This window comes from Sinocyclocheilus rhinocerous, unplaced genomic scaffold (assembly GCF_001515625.1).
Source record: "Sinocyclocheilus rhinocerous isolate Xijiao unplaced genomic scaffold, SAMN03320098_v1.1 scaffold1871, whole genome shotgun sequence".
Taxonomy (NCBI): Eukaryota; Metazoa; Chordata; class Actinopteri; order Cypriniformes; family Cyprinidae; genus Sinocyclocheilus; species Sinocyclocheilus rhinocerous.
In genome coordinates, this window is record NW_015665799.1 from 93,898 (window position 1) to 109,615 (window position 15,718).

At 36.3% G+C, this 15,718-nt stretch overlaps 2 protein-coding genes across 2 annotated transcripts in view; both read right to left on the bottom strand.

Moving 5' to 3' along the window:
- LOC107731470 (interleukin enhancer-binding factor 3 homolog) overlaps positions 1 to 1,532 on the bottom strand; it is a 19,576-nt gene extending 18,044 nt beyond the window's left edge. Inside the window, exon 1 of the mRNA XM_016542562.1 lies at positions 1,443 to 1,532. The gene's annotated coding sequence lies outside the window, so the exon portion shown is untranslated. The remainder of the gene's footprint in view (positions 1 to 1,442) is intronic.
- A 3,047-nt stretch (positions 1,533 to 4,579) lies between these two features.
- LOC107731471 (prostaglandin E2 receptor EP1 subtype-like) lies at positions 4,580 to 6,862 on the bottom strand. The gene is made up of 3 exons (XM_016542563.1): positions 6,561 to 6,862; positions 4,684 to 5,564; positions 4,580 to 4,588 (listed from the first exon to the last, which is right to left on the bottom strand). Exons 2-3 carry the CDS (start codon positions 5,518 to 5,520, stop codon positions 4,580 to 4,582), a joined length of 846 nt encoding a protein of 281 aa, XP_016398049.1. The 5' UTR covers positions 5,521 to 5,564; positions 6,561 to 6,862.
- Between the last annotated feature and the right edge of the window lie 8,856 nt (positions 6,863 to 15,718).

Consider the following 15,718-nt stretch of genomic DNA (forward strand, 5'->3'; position numbering starts at 1 on the left):
GTAAGAAAAGTAGTTTAAATGTTTTGCCACTTGCTTGATCAACTTAATATATAAGTCTAGAAGTAAATGCAAAAGTAAAAAGCATTGAATAATGTGTTGCTTATATTTATTGTGCTTAAACATGTGAAGATTGTATTACTGTACTGTGTAAAAAAAGAATTGCAATGCTGAAAAAAACTTTCAGTTACAATGTTTGGATTTGAAATCAAAATAATGGATAAATGTTGTGTTTGTGGTAAACAGCCACGGATCAGTAGCAGACTCCTGAGTGAAAGCTGCTGCTCCTCTCACAAGAGTCACCTAAGAGGGGAATTCCCCCCATTTTCAAAAATGAAATTCAGGCCCTGAATAAATGTCTAAAAATCCCGATTGAAGTATCACTATAAATAGATATAAATGATAAAAAGAAGGCTTTAAAAAGATCGGTATCGGCAGATACTGCTTTCAGTGATCGGCCTCAAATCCTGATCGGAGCACCCCTAGTATTAAATTTAAGAAACAAAACAAATACATAATGCATATAATAGTAAATCTTGGTTTTGGCTCTGGTGGGACTGTCCTCCTCTAATATTATCATTAAGCATAAGTACCTGAGCATTGAAGCAAATACACTTTGGAGAAACGACAATGTGTAATTATTCAACTTAAATGATCTTTTCCCTTTGTGAAACACATATATCACTGCGTTATATAATTTGTGCCCATTTAACAAGCAGCACACGCACTTGTTGACGCCGAAACCGCCCCCCTATCTCTAAAATCAAACAGAGATCAGTAAAATTAAAATAATAACAACGTATCTCTTACATAATCAACATACACGCAAGTAAACGTGATATGGTACCTCAAGTAACACAATGCTGAAGTAAACAAGGGAAACGCAGTACACTTCGCAGCTGTGCGGCCATTTTAATGCAGCCAAACAATGGGGACAGTCTGCGCAAACATCTACCTTCATTAATACAACATTTGGCCCTTAAGATCACATTCACCGTGACCTAATTAAGTTTGTACACGTAAATCTGGCTAATTGCGCCGAAAAAAATGCTTTCTGACCAAGATACGCATTTGATTTTGAGACACGGCCAAAGACACCGAATGAGATAAAATGGTCGTTACTCTCCCCCAAAACAACTAAAAAAACGGTGCCAGAATGTTTATTTAACTAGATTAGCAAATAAGACAGAAAAGAAGACTTATTAATTTATTAATTTTAAACGTAATAAAAAAAATCAAGTAATGCTCAATTCTCGCTGTTTCTGTTAAACGCATAAGGAGCTAGCGTGCTAATCGCTAGCCATAGCCGTTTGCTATCGAAATAAATGCATTTCTGCTGCGTTTAAGTGTTGAAACGACACATTTAGAGTAAATTAAAATGTATTCACTCGATATATTTGCACCTCAAAACATTTTAAACCACCTAATGTTTAATAATTACTCACCAACGCAGCGATAAGATGTGCCTTCACTGATTTGTCGCTGTAAAGAATCAGCGTGCGCCAAGGAACAGTGACACGTGATATCAGTGGACCAATAGGATCATTACACTCTTGTGTCGGCGACAGACAGGAGTGAATGGAGTGGGCGTGGCTTTGTAATTCAGACTTGGCGCCTGCAAAATATAACATTTTCTTTCTTTCTTTCTTTCTTTCGCCTGGCAAGGAAGGCGTCAGCTGAGAAAATTAGTCAATTTTTGTATGCATCAAAACAATGCAAAGTGCAATGTTAAATTGACACTGTATTTAAATAAGACAAATGAATGACTATTTAAATATGTTTTTTTTCCCTGTAAAAATGGGTCATAGCCAGGACACGGGCTCGGTCGTTTGGGGGAGATGCAACACAAAGAAAAATGCGGCTACTGGGGGCGAACGGAAATGGGCAAATTACAGAAAGAACAGTGTGTCACAATGTGGCTTTTCGTCTCCCCCCCCCCTGATAACACAAAGAGAACTGTTTTGATACTTACTTACTTGTATTATTTAAGATGGTTTCATTTTTAAATTGGTGCAATTTGTCACTAAAAAGGTAAAAACAATGCTAAAGATATATCTTTTGAGATCTGATTGATAGTAGCAAACTATAGTTTTTTAATAGTTTTATAGTTCTTTATAGTTGTCTTTAAGTCGGTACCTTTTCAAAAACTACTAGGTATTAGGTATTGATATTTACACTTTAGGAACTGTACTTATGTACTTTTGAGGTAGGCCTATAAGGTACATTTTGTACTTTAGCGGAACGACACATGACAGCTTTGTACCTTTTTCTGAGAGTGCCCGTTTTGAAAAGAAAGCCAGGCCTAAGAGTAGTAATGTAAATGCAACATCCTGACGTAGATAGAGACGGAAAACGGAGATTCTTCCTGAAGTGAACCTTTATTGGTCAAAATAATATTCAATAGCTTCTACATTCCATAGCTTTTCAAGATCACACATAGTAGGGCAAGACACAAATGTACAGATACAAGAACACTGAGACGGTCATCATGCACATGTAAAAGTTCTGCCTTTAGGTTGCAGTGATATTTACACTATTTCTTCATTATTTGACTTTTACTGTATGTAATACTGTATGTGGACTATACAGAATCCTGTGCAATAGCTCTGAAGCCAAACAAAGCTTCATGTTCAAAGACATTTTGATGAATTTTATAATGAATCATATAATGAATCACCAAAAGAGATGGTGTATGTTAATCCTGAACAATTGCAAACTAGCTTAATAAATCCAAGGCTAGGGCTGCACGATTATGACAAAAATCATAATTGTCGATTATTCCCTTGAAATTGTAATTGCGGTTATTAATTACGATTATCACAATTTACACTGAATGATGTTTATACCATTGTTTGATGCAAACTGCATGCCGTATTTTTATATGAAAACGAAAGCTGAAAACACTCTAACTGAAAAACCTTTAGTGCTTTTCTATAGTATTAAGCCTCAAATGTCAACTATACATCGGATTGGTTTCTTCTTTAAATTATAAAAAAGTAAAAATATGAATGGTATTATAATGTTATACTAAAACTAAAATTAAAATAATGGGAAAAACCCTTAAGATAACATGTAGAAAGAAAGAAAAAAACGCATCTTACGCATCCAGAATAACAAGTGGACTTTGAACGATTAATTGCCGCTTTGAATGATTACGTAATTGTGGCATCCATAATTGTAATCGCATTAGAAATTCGATTAATTGTGCAGCCCTATCCAAGGCCCAAATTTTCTTTGCTCCTGTGACTCCTCCTGCCCTTTTTATATTTCCTTTTCCTTAGTTTGCATGGGAAAAAAGTTTCATTTTTTAATATAATAATAATAATTGAGGTGACATGCATGTTTGCAGTCCATTTCACATTGTCATTTATCAGACTCACTCTACGGAGTGCAACTGTGACTGCCAACTTTTTCAGCAGCCTTGGTTCCAGAACTATCCTCCCATTCATTTTCTCCATAGGCATTCTAGAAAACTCTTCAATAGAGTTTTAGGATTTCCTTCAACAATACAAACCAAGGCAAAACAGTATTTGAAATGGATATGAAACAAAAGTACAAGACTGTGTACTTAATTATTTTATGACAGAATGAGTTACTCATACCATGCAGCATTGTGAATGATGTAAATAAATAATAAACAATGGTAATGTATGAAATGATGGGCTATAAATCAATAATGATAGTGTAAAATACAATATATTTAATTGCTATGTATAAAGTTCATTCAAATACATACACATTTTTTTATACATATTTTTTGTTGCATGTAGACTTGTGCCGGTATTCGGTAATGCGATATATCACGGTAATGAATATGCACAATATTGTTATCGTGGGCACTTCTAAATACCGTGAATAATTATATATTATAAATTATTCAGAATTTTGAATGCATTTTAAGAATACTTTTCCCATCAACTGGTCAAAATGCACAACACTGCTGTATGCTGCGTGAAAGACGCATGCGCACTCTGATGTAAACAAGCACGGACTAGAAGCACATGGCGGAACATGTGAGAGACGCTCTGGATGAAAGCGCACTTTCACTCTCTGACAGCAGATGGCGCTAAACTGCGTTACCCCGGAAACCCTGTAAAAAAAGCAGCTACACTACTTTCTGTTTCTGAAAGGTGTTTAAATTATTTAAACAGCCATTCAGATTTGTGTATTTGCTATGATGTTCATCACAGCGCCAAATACTTAAATATTTAGACTTAATAGGCTATTTATTTTCAAACTTTTTTTAACATTTTATCTGGACTACAACATGCCCTAGATATTGTTTGAAAGTGTTTTGATTCTGTATTGTTCGGTCACACTTTACATTAGGGCTTCATTAGATAACTGCATGGTAAGGAATTTGCAAATGAAAAACCCAAAATTTGTCCATTTAAATGTTAAAAAAAAAAAGGAAGGTCTGTCTGGAAACATTTATACATTATTGTTAAAGTCAGTTTTTTATGGAGAAAATGAATGGGATTTTTACTTCTAGAACCCCACTGTGCTCAATCATAATGCGTATTGTTTCTGTCAATAATGCGTATTGCATCGCTTGCATTACAACTTCCAGTGTGCTGCTTCTTCATCCACCCTTTAAGCAATAGGAACTTACATCTGCCTTCAGTAATGCTGCACTGCAACGATTTTGGTTAATAACATCCTATTTTTTTGTAATGGCCAACTCACCAGCAGAGGGCTCCAGCAGATGCAAGAAGTGACCATAATGCCCACCAGCTGTGCCACCATCTCAATGTCATGTGATTTAGCCGATCTGCGGTGGCACTTCTTCCTGCGCAGACGGGCGTTCACCAGTGTCACCCCGCTGATGGTGTTGCAGACCAGTGCCACGGCCAGCGCGGCCAGTCCCAGTCCAGAAAACAGCAGCACAAATATCACGTCTGTGATGCTGGTATTGTCTAACACGTTTATGAAGCACCAGGTCCACGGGAACTGGTAGGTGTATGTTCCCAGGCGAAAGAAGGGCAGCAGCGCTACAGATAAAGCCAACAGCCATATCATCACCAGCACCATCTTGGTGTGGGCCATGCAAATTACGCGGGCGTGCAGGAGAGGCTGCGTCACACCCATGCACCGCTCCGCCGCCATAACGCACCCCAGAAACAGCGGGCACAGGCCGAAGAACACCATGCTGCCGCCCAGGAAATGGCAGGTGGCATCGGGTTGGTAACAAAGTCCTCCAGCGGTGCCAGACATGTAGAGATGCAGAACCAGGGCACCTGGAATAACATGACCTGCAAGGTCCGTAGCCACCAGAGAGCTGGCGAACAGCAGGAATGTTGCTTTGGAGCGCTTCCGCAGACGAGTGTACGCTTTAACCAGGATGATCAGTGCTACGATGTTGGACACGATGCCCAGGGTCATGGACAGGCCCGCTGCCGTGGGGTCGGTTGTGATGTTCAGGTTTTCCCTGCAGCACACCACTCCAGGCACCTGCTGGGTCTGATTGCTAAATCCTTCATTCACATCCAGGGCTGAACTGTTGTAGTGTTGGACAGCTAACATCTCCAGGCTATGGGATGAGCACCACTGAGCTTAGAGATACATATCTATAGAGAAAAGAGCATAGAATTGTGTTTATGAGAACTGGGCATTTAAAGCTGAGATTAAGAACTCTAATGCTTCTTTAGCAAACAAGCTGAATATCAGATATGTAAAAATAGGGATGCTCTGCTTATTTTGGCTGCAAAACTAGTCCATTTGGGACATTTTAATCAGTTAACAAGCAAGCGATTACAGCCCTTCCTGTTTTTTTCCTTGTTTATGTACAAACATTCAATGAGGGAAATTATGTCCAGAGGTCTGAAATGATACACTGACACACCTTTCAGAAAACTTTAGTGAATAGGAACATTGTTTTTGCACAATTTCCTCTCCAGGGTACATGAGAAAGCAAAAAACGCGCAGTACAAATTTCAACACTTCTGACCATTCACCACTGTAATAAGAAGAACTAAACAACTGTTTGAAGATAACAAGATAAATAAAAAAACAGATAAAAAGAAATACGCAAAAGTATAAATAATGTTTAAATGCTTTTCCAGAAAACCTAAAAATGTCTCAATCAACTAGTTACCAACCTGATTACGTTAATGAGCCAGATAAAGTAGATTATATTTGAAGAGTTTATTTGCAAAAACAGATAACTCCATTTTTTAAAGTTTTCAAAAATCATGTTTTGTTTTTTTTAGGCTATGTTATCATATTTTTATTGTGTTTTATTGTGTTAGTTAGCTGCATTTTTTTAGTTGTTTTTTTAACCTAATCAAAATAACCCAACTGCATTTTGATTGAGATTATTGGAATGCACAATGAAAAAACATGATTTTTTGAAAATTGTTAAAAACGGAGTTATCTGTTTTTGTGTGTGTAGCCTATGTGTTAAAAATTTATGTATCACAGCAATTTGAATAACTACGCTGTTTCTTTTACTTTTTCTGCTACTTTAATATTTTATTTGCTCTGTCACTTATCCATATATTTCGCAAATCTTTTTCTAGTCTATCAAAAGTCTATTTCAATAGGTAAATATTCAAAATATTTACCATTTACGCGTTTTGTATTATCCATGCTGCTCACCTCACCTGAAAATCTTCATTTTATTTCTTTCCCCCCCCCAAAAAAACGTCTTTGAAACAGTCCTTGAGAATCGAAAGGCGATATCAGACTTCCATCATCCGTTTAGTCCGGAGTCTTCTTACTTTTTCCCGATAATAAAAAACTTATTCCAGTTCGACTAAAAGTGTCTTTGCAGTCTAAATATTGATGTTCAGTAGTGGCAGTGGTATTGTGGTCTTCATTGTCTAAGAAAACATCATGTAAAGGTGTATAAAGTAGATAAAGCACGCAGAGCGCGCGGCGGACTGTGGAGTGACCAGCGCGCGCTGCTGTATTTATAGCTCCCAGTGCGCGAGACTCGCAGCCGCTGCTTCTGCGCTGTAAATAATGACGCGTCACTGCGCCTAGTGTTTGAAGCGTCATGGACGCGTGTAACATTTTAAACATCACGAGCTCGTACAGTAGCCTATGTGCTTACGCATAGATCATTCTTAGTTATTCTTTTTAGGTAGGTAGCGCATCACTTTTAATCATCATTGACGCGTTGTAGCAGTTATTGACATCCTGGATAATAACACATAGACATGATATTTTGGAGTAATCTGCACACACCTATGATGCCCGGAAATTATGCAATCTAGCACACAAGGTTTTGAGACACATTAAGCTTGGCAAGTGAATGGACAGGGCGCCATGGACCTGCCAGCAGAAAATATATAGTGTCAAATGTGAAATCAATAAGCAGCATTTTAATTACTCATTATAATTTATAGCTGTCTTTTAGTTTAACGTCATAGGATTTAATAAAAGTCCAATTTTGCGTTGATTTTTTCTTCTTCTTCTGAGTCCTGGATTTGACAGGTCTGGGATGGGACCAGACATGGAACCAGATTTATAAAATGTTCTTAAAGAGTTCTTAAAAAATTACCCTGTACTTTACTTACCCTCAAGCCATGGGTGTATATGACTTTCTTCTTTCAGACAAATACAGTTGGAGTTATATTAAAAAATGTCCTGGCTCTTCCAAGCTTTATAATGGCAGCTTTATAATAGCAGTGAATGGGTGTTGAGATTTTAAAGCAAAATAAAGGGCATCCATCCATTATAAAAAGTGCTCCACATGACTACAGGGGGTTAATGAAAGCCTTCTGAAGTGAAGCGATGCGTTTATATATTAAAAAGATATGCATATTTAAAACTTTCTAACTGTCATACACATGTTCATGAAAGAGTGGCTTTCAGCAGATGGTGTAGGATGTCGGAATCAGTGTTCAGCTGTACATATGGGAAGCCATACACACCAAAAGTGGGATGAAACAGCGCGGTGTGACCTGTCATTAGCGCGGCTCAATGGGCCGAGCTGTGTGACCACGCTACCGAACGAACAGCGCAGCACGAACTAATCTTACAAGTGTGGTGCTGATCAATTAAAATACTTCGATAACGTATGCATAAAAACACGGTTAAAACACTAAGCACTGTAACGACATGACATTCAGAAAGCAGTCTGGAGTGAAATGATTTGCGCAGACATTTTAAGGTGCATTGCCTTGAAAAATAAAAGTATCCTACAGCATCCTCAGCAGCTCAGATGTTGGGAGAAAATGAAGATTCTTATGTTCAGTCTTATATCCAAACAGAGAACTGGGATTGTTTACGAGACATTGTTGACGTTACAGCTGCTGGAGCGCGGAGAAAATGGAAGACAGCGTACAACCGCTGAGGGCGGAAACTACGGTAATACAGGACTGTCAGCCAACGGCCATGGGCGGGGCCTAAACAATGTGATGTCATATTGCATAGAGAATCAAAACAGCATGCCTAGTGAGACTAACTTGGTTTAATGGGGATTAAAAAATAAGTAGTGGGTGTATTTTTTATCATTGTAGGGTGGTTGTGTTCACACACTGCCAACACACATTTAGGTCCAATTTAGGTACACACCATGTAAAAGTGGATTTTGCATAATAGGTGCTCTTTAACAATAACATTTTTAAAAGCTATTTTTATTACTTTCTAACTTTAAAAAGTAGGAATATTTTGTATTCTTCTCTTTTCTGAAAATTGTCTTTAAGACAAAACTTTTATAGAGTTAAATTTCTCAAAAAGAATCTTCTTAAATATCATAAATTCTCCAAAAAACTGTCCATCAGTTAATCTTCAGCAATAATTTTGAGAATATATGAGAACTTCTAAAGAACTTTTCAAAAACTGAACTTAGAACATTCTTACAATGTCTTAGAATTTATCTTTTGACATTCCTTATAACTTCTGCGACTGTCTTAAGAAGATTTCCGGCCCCATGAATCCGGCCCCACTGGTTCCAAGGACATGGGGAGGGAAGAGGAAGAAAGAGTATGTCAGAGGTACTTTTTAAACATTTCTTTCATGACCATAAAAGAACAATTCCTAACAGATTTAAAAAGTACCAAGGGATCTAGGCTATACAAAACTTCTTGCACACATAAAGAAAAAAAATCTCTAATTACTGAAGAGTACAGCAGCTGGCCATAACTGGATGAGAGCAATCAAGAGAACCTAACAAAAGACCTTTTCACATTACTCCTCCTGGTACTGACCTTTTTTCCCAACCAGCCTAATTTGGAACTAAACGGAAAGGCACAATAAATAGCGGCCCATCACGACTGAAAGGGTTGGTCGGTCTTGCGTCATCTCCTTTAAACACTCTGAGGAAGAAATAGTCACATGATGGCAATGTTGAATACCCCTCTCTCTCTCTCTCTCTCTCTCTCTCTCTCTCGCTCTCTCTCTATATATATATACAGTGCCTTGTGAAAGTATTAATTTTTAATTAATTTTTTTACATTTTGTAATGTTGCTGCCTTATGACAAACTTTTTTAAATTACTTTTTTTCCACATCAATCTACAATCCATACACCATAATGACAAAGCAAAAACAGAATTGTCACAACTTCGTAAACTTATTAAAAATAAAAAACTGAAATAAGTACATTGCATAAGTAACTAAATATTTAGCTGAAGCACCTTAACAGCCTCAAGTCTTTTTTTGTTTTGATGCGACAAGCTTTGCTCATCAGCATTTTGCAATTATCTGCCATTCTTCACCTCGGCTTGGTTTTTGCTCTGATATGCATTATCAGCTGTTAGACCTTTTATTAAGACGTGTGTGCCTTTCCAAATAATACCCATTCAATTGGATTTGCCACAGGTTAACTTCACTCGAAGTGTAGTAACATCTACAAGCAATATGAATGCTCCTGAGCTAAATTTCAACTGTCCCAGATGGAATCTGCAATGGAATCATTTTAGTTTTTTATTTTTAATAAATTTGCAAAGATGTTAAAAACCTGTTTTTTTGCTTGACAATTATGGTGTATGGAGTGTAGATTGTTGTGGAAAAAAACGAATTTAAAGCAGTTTAACATAAGGCAGCAACAAAACAAAATGTGAAAAAAATGAAGGGGTATGAATATATTCGCAAGGCACTGTATATAAGCTGAAAATATATAATATATAATATAAGCTGAATAAAAAATGTGAAGACAATACATGCAGTATGTGGGTTATGTGTGTTTTTCCAAGTCATCAGGTACTAAACAAAGTATCTGAATAATACAGTGCTAACTATAGCATTCATTACACTAGCCTATATAAACTATAAAATATATTTTCTGCCTTATTCTGTGATTACAATTGAAAGTATATGAACAAATGATTAGGAAAATATAGGAAAAATATTACAGAAGACAAATTACTGGTAGGCCTAATTGTCCAGTAGTGTATTTGATTAAAAGTAATAGATAAAATGAATAAATAAATAAAACTTGTCAATTAGACTAAAATAAAGAAAAGTATTTTTACATTTGATATTTCTGTCCCCCTCACTTCTGAAATGATGTCTACGTCCCTGTAGGCAGCGGCTATTTGCACTAAGTATAGCGATAGAGGCTATTTACACTAAGTGCAAATAGCAATGAGATGCTATTTACACTAAGTGAAAATGGCATATTTTCTTAGCAATATGCCATTTAAACTATATACAAATAGCGATAGATTCTATTTACACTTTGTAAAAAAATCAGGATTTTCTGCTATTTAACAGGGCTGCTATCTCACGCATTCAACGTGACACTCACGCAACTCACACTGTTCTTTCTTACGCTCTCACGCCACACATCCATTTTTTTTCACGCAGACCCTCAGTTAAACCTGTAATAATAGGATAATGATAAAAACAGATTTAGTAAAGGCTCATGTGTGCATTTGTGGAAAGCGTCAAGATTCTTTACAACGTGTTTTCGTAGCACTGAGCAATGTAGCCAATCACAGACATATCTGTTGATTTATTGAACACATGTGATTGGCCATTGCGTTCACTCGCCTCTAAACACTGTTTTTTTTTTCCTGCACGCTTGCGAATCCTTTCTCTCTAACATGATGTAGCTAAATAAGAGGTTCATTGATTATAAAGGAACTTTGTGAGATCGAGATGAACTGAAGTAAGTGATACCTTTTTAGTGATTATAAAGGAAGGTCCTATTTGAACACTTTCTTGGCTAAATATAATCCGTTCAGAATTTGAATAAAAGTTTTGTTTTTCGTGCCGCTAACGGCCATATACCTTAAACAAGCAGCAAAGTTTCGGCAGTGACATAGCCTCCCAAACTGACATCAAACATTGGCATCAAAAACAGGTAAAAAATGCAATTCAAACTGATGTCAAAAACTTCACATCCATTTGACATCCAACAAGGTGGGCTATTTGCACTTAGTATAGATTTGCACTTAGTGGAAATAGCCTCTGGCAACAAGGCGGGCTATTTGCACTTAGTGTAAATAGACACTCCGATATAGGATATAGACATAAAGTAAATCGGCACAACATGAAACATCTTACATCAAATGAAAGAAATGAACATATACAGCATCCTCCAATTGTGTCTGTTTTTCCACATTCATTAGCTTTGCCATTTCTTTACAGTGTTGCTTCCATGAGACTTGTATTTGCTGGACATAAACTATAGTTTATGACGAACGTGACCCAGAAAGGCGGTTTCAAAGTTTCAAATGCATGCAAAAAATTTTCATCTGGTCATATTTTTTACTGTCAGCTCAACACTTATTTTTTCAACACGAGTTCTAAGTCATCTGGCGCACATCAGGCAATCTTGCATTTTTTTCACCATAGGCAATTGTGGTCTCATGGAAAGGATTGCAGGAACACCTTGGACTGTGATAATGGAACATGCACCAGAATTAGATTTCCCACCATTCCCGGAGGCTTTCCGCAGCGAGAAATGCATAAAGACAAGGTTTAGATAAGAATATAGGTCTAATGTTCTCTTGTAGCCTTCAGGAGAAAGAGAAGGCTACAAAATAGTCCTTCAAAAGCAAAGAAAAAACATATTTACATTTAGCAGACACTTTTAATCAAAGTAACTGTGTATTCAAGCTATGCATTTCATCACTTCATGTATTCTCAGAATTGAATTTAAATAAACAAAATAAATTCAATTAATTACTTAATTTTCAGAACATTTCCATTAACCAATGTTGGGGTAATGCAAGCTCCATAATCAGATTACTTTTTTTCAAGTAACTAGTAAAGTAATGCATTAATTTACAAGAAAATATTTGGGTTACTTTTTCAAATAAGTAACACCAGTTTCTTTGTTTTCCCATTTATTGACTGACAGCTAAAAACAGAACTTTTAAAAAAATAAGAAACAAACAAGCAAACCCAGCCCAGATTTCAATCGTAGCGCTAAAGTAATGCATTACTTTCAATTTTTCCATAACTCAGTAACATAATTACTTTTTTGTGGAGTAATGCAATATTGTAGTGCATTAAAATAACTTTCCCCAACACTGCGTAAAACACAACACAATGAAGTGCAAAATTCAAAATACAATTAAAACACCTGTAAAAAAAATAATATGACTAATCAATACAGAAAATTCCTTCATATTAAAACATTACATTGTACATTATTTTCTGGATATTTTTACTGTATGCTCTACTGTTTGTCTTCAATGTAATGTAAGTAACTTCGAATAAAAAAAAATCTGGCAAATGCATAAAGGAAAATGATATTAATTGCGAGCAAATTGGAATTTTGGCCACATCTCCTGCTTCTCAGATATTTTTCTTGAGAAAATATCTCTTCCACAATTTCCAAAGAGATCTCACATTACAGCAATATCAACAACTGACTCATTCAGTTTTATTTCCTAATGGAATTTCGGGAAAAATCAGATACAAAGTTATACTTTATATAAACATAACTGTGCAACTTCAACTTTTGAGCAATACAGCTTTTTACTTTGACTTACATTTCTAAACATCTTCTCACAGTTTGCTGACATCAGGCATTTGCTGAGGCTTTGGTTGTGCTGATTGATTACACCACATCTTCATACAGTACCACAAAATTGCAGGCCGTCACCCAAGCACTTTCCTCGGGTCATTAAAGGCAGGGTATGTGATTTTTCAAAAACACTTTAGAAAACTGATTCGGGCCGAATAGCAAAACAAACTTGTAGCCAATCAGCAATAAGGGGCGTGTCTACTCGTGATGTGGAGGAGAGAGCTTTCAGTGCATGAAAGTCTGTGAGATCTATCTGAGACTCAACTTTATCCAAAGTGGATAGGAAATGAAAGTGGATGAACAGGATAAATGTGCTGGAATTAAGTGCTCTGCAACCTAAAGCTAGAATCATGCACGGTCAATTACACGTTTCACACATGCAAGACCATTTTAGCAGACACTTTAGCCCAAAGTGTCACAGCATTTATTCCAGGAGGGAATCCCACTGGAGCAACATGATGTGAGGTGTTTTTCACAATGGTGACGGCTGACAGCTCGTTCCCTGTGGAGATCGAACTGGCATTCTTCTGACTTCTAGCCCCAGGCTTTAACCAATATGCCACATCTTCAGGTTTGTTTCGTTTTTCGCTAAAAGCTGTAAATGGACTAAGTACTGCAGTGACTAATGATTTCATTGGTCTCTAGTGAGGAGAGTCTGGCGAAGATAAATGACCATGCAGCTATCACAATGTCATCGGATTTTAGGCCTACAAAATACGCCACAGGGGAAATTTCGCTCATCCATTTGTCTTATGAGAGGAAATATTCAGATATTAAAAGGAAAGCACACGCACTTCGGAAATCTGAGAAATTGCATTTGAAAAACAAACTAGACTTTTAGATTTTCTAAAGACGATTGCCCACGTTTCTATGATAATCCGATAACTGTATGCAGCTTTGTACCTGTTTTATCATCTACCCAGGGGTGTGAAGTAACGAATTACAAATACTCACGTTACAGTAATTAAGTAGTTTTTATCAGTAATTGTACTTTTTTGAGTAGTTTAAAAATTGTGTACTTTTACTTTTACTTGAGTACATTTTAAGTGATGTATCGGTACTTTTACTCCGCTATTTTCCTCCGTTTGTGGTCGTTACATGCTTATTTTAATTTTATTTTTATCCATCAATGTAATCGGTCTCGTGACTTTCGTCAAATCAAATTATGCATAGAAAACTTTAACCGCCAACTGTTTATCACGGCTGCTGGAAGCGCATTCTTCAAGCATCAATTCAGTCGCAACTTAATATGTTAAGGTAAATTTCGGATTTCTGCTTACTAAATGATTTGTATATATGCTTGCCTATTTACACGGCCTGAAATTTGGTGTGAGGTTGCAGGCATTGCATACAGTGTTAACTCCCGCAAGTGCCATGTTTGGTAAATTCCCACTCACTGATAAGACGCGCGATCTGCGCTGCCTCGTCTCTCTCTCGCGCGTGCGTTCTGCAGCAGTCACTTGGATAAGTCGTTGGTAGTTTCAAGTAGTTTTTTGGACAAGTACTTTTACTCTACTCACACTACATTTTTTGGAAGGTAATGGTACTTTTACTTGAGTATATTTTTTCAGTACTCTTTCCACCACTGCATCTACCAGATACAATTGTAAAAGTATTATTCAAAAGCAATGTTTTAAATGTAAAGTTAAATCAATTACTTACATATTAATGACAGTGATGCTGACAACACATTTTAGATTTTGATTTACATAGGGAAAATAGTCATATTATACTCTCAGAAAAAAAAAAAAAGGTGCAAAAGCTTTCACTATAGCAAGTATTCTCTTTAAAATGAAGGATATGCATATATTTCTAAATTAGCAGTTTTGGAGCATCAGTAGGCTATATATACATTTACTTATTCTCGTTGACATAAAATACAAGTTATTGTGATGCATGTTTTTTTAATGTGTAAAAGTAAATTGGTCTCTCTAAATGTGTCTCTCAAACTACTTGCCCTTTAAAATATACTCTCAGAAAAAAAAAAAGGTGCAAAAGCTTTCACTATAGCAAGTATTCTCTTTAAAATGAAGGATATGCATATATTTCTAAATTAGCAGTTTTGGAGCATCAGTAGGCTATATATACATTTACTTATTCTCGTTGACATAAAATACAAGTTATTGTGATGCATGTTTTTTTAATGTGTAAAAGTAAATTGGTCTCTCTAAATGTGTCTCTCAAACTACTTGCCCTTTAAAATATTAATTGTGTGCCCTAAAAATCATGTGACTTGTTAGAAGAGACATAATTTCCTTGGAGGGAAAGCAACTCCAAAAAGTAGAAAGTAGAACACAATACATCCACCCTGTTATACATACAGTACTGTGCAAAAGTCTTAGGTCACCAGTATTTTCACCAGCTAAAAAAGGTTTTTAAGTCGGTTATCTTTTGCCGAGACAGACTAAATCCAGAAGAACTGTGGCAACGTCTCCAAGATGCTTCAAGAGACCTACCTGCAAAGCTATCTGAGGGCAAAAGCTGCTTTAAACGCATAGAATGGTCACACCAAATGTTGATTTAATTTAGTTATTAGAAGTTAATTGATACAGAAAATCTTTTTATGACATTATTTTTGACAGCATCCTCATTTTACAGCATTTTTTTAGCTGGTGAAAATACGACTTTTGCACAGTACTATATAAGTATTTGTTTATTACTTTTTAATGTAATAAAACATTTTTGCATTAACGTTAATCTTCAGCTAGAATGTTTTTTTTTCTTAGCTAGTAATGGGCAGAGGTGTAAAGAGTACCTAAAAACCATACTTGAGTAAAAGTACAGATACCTTACA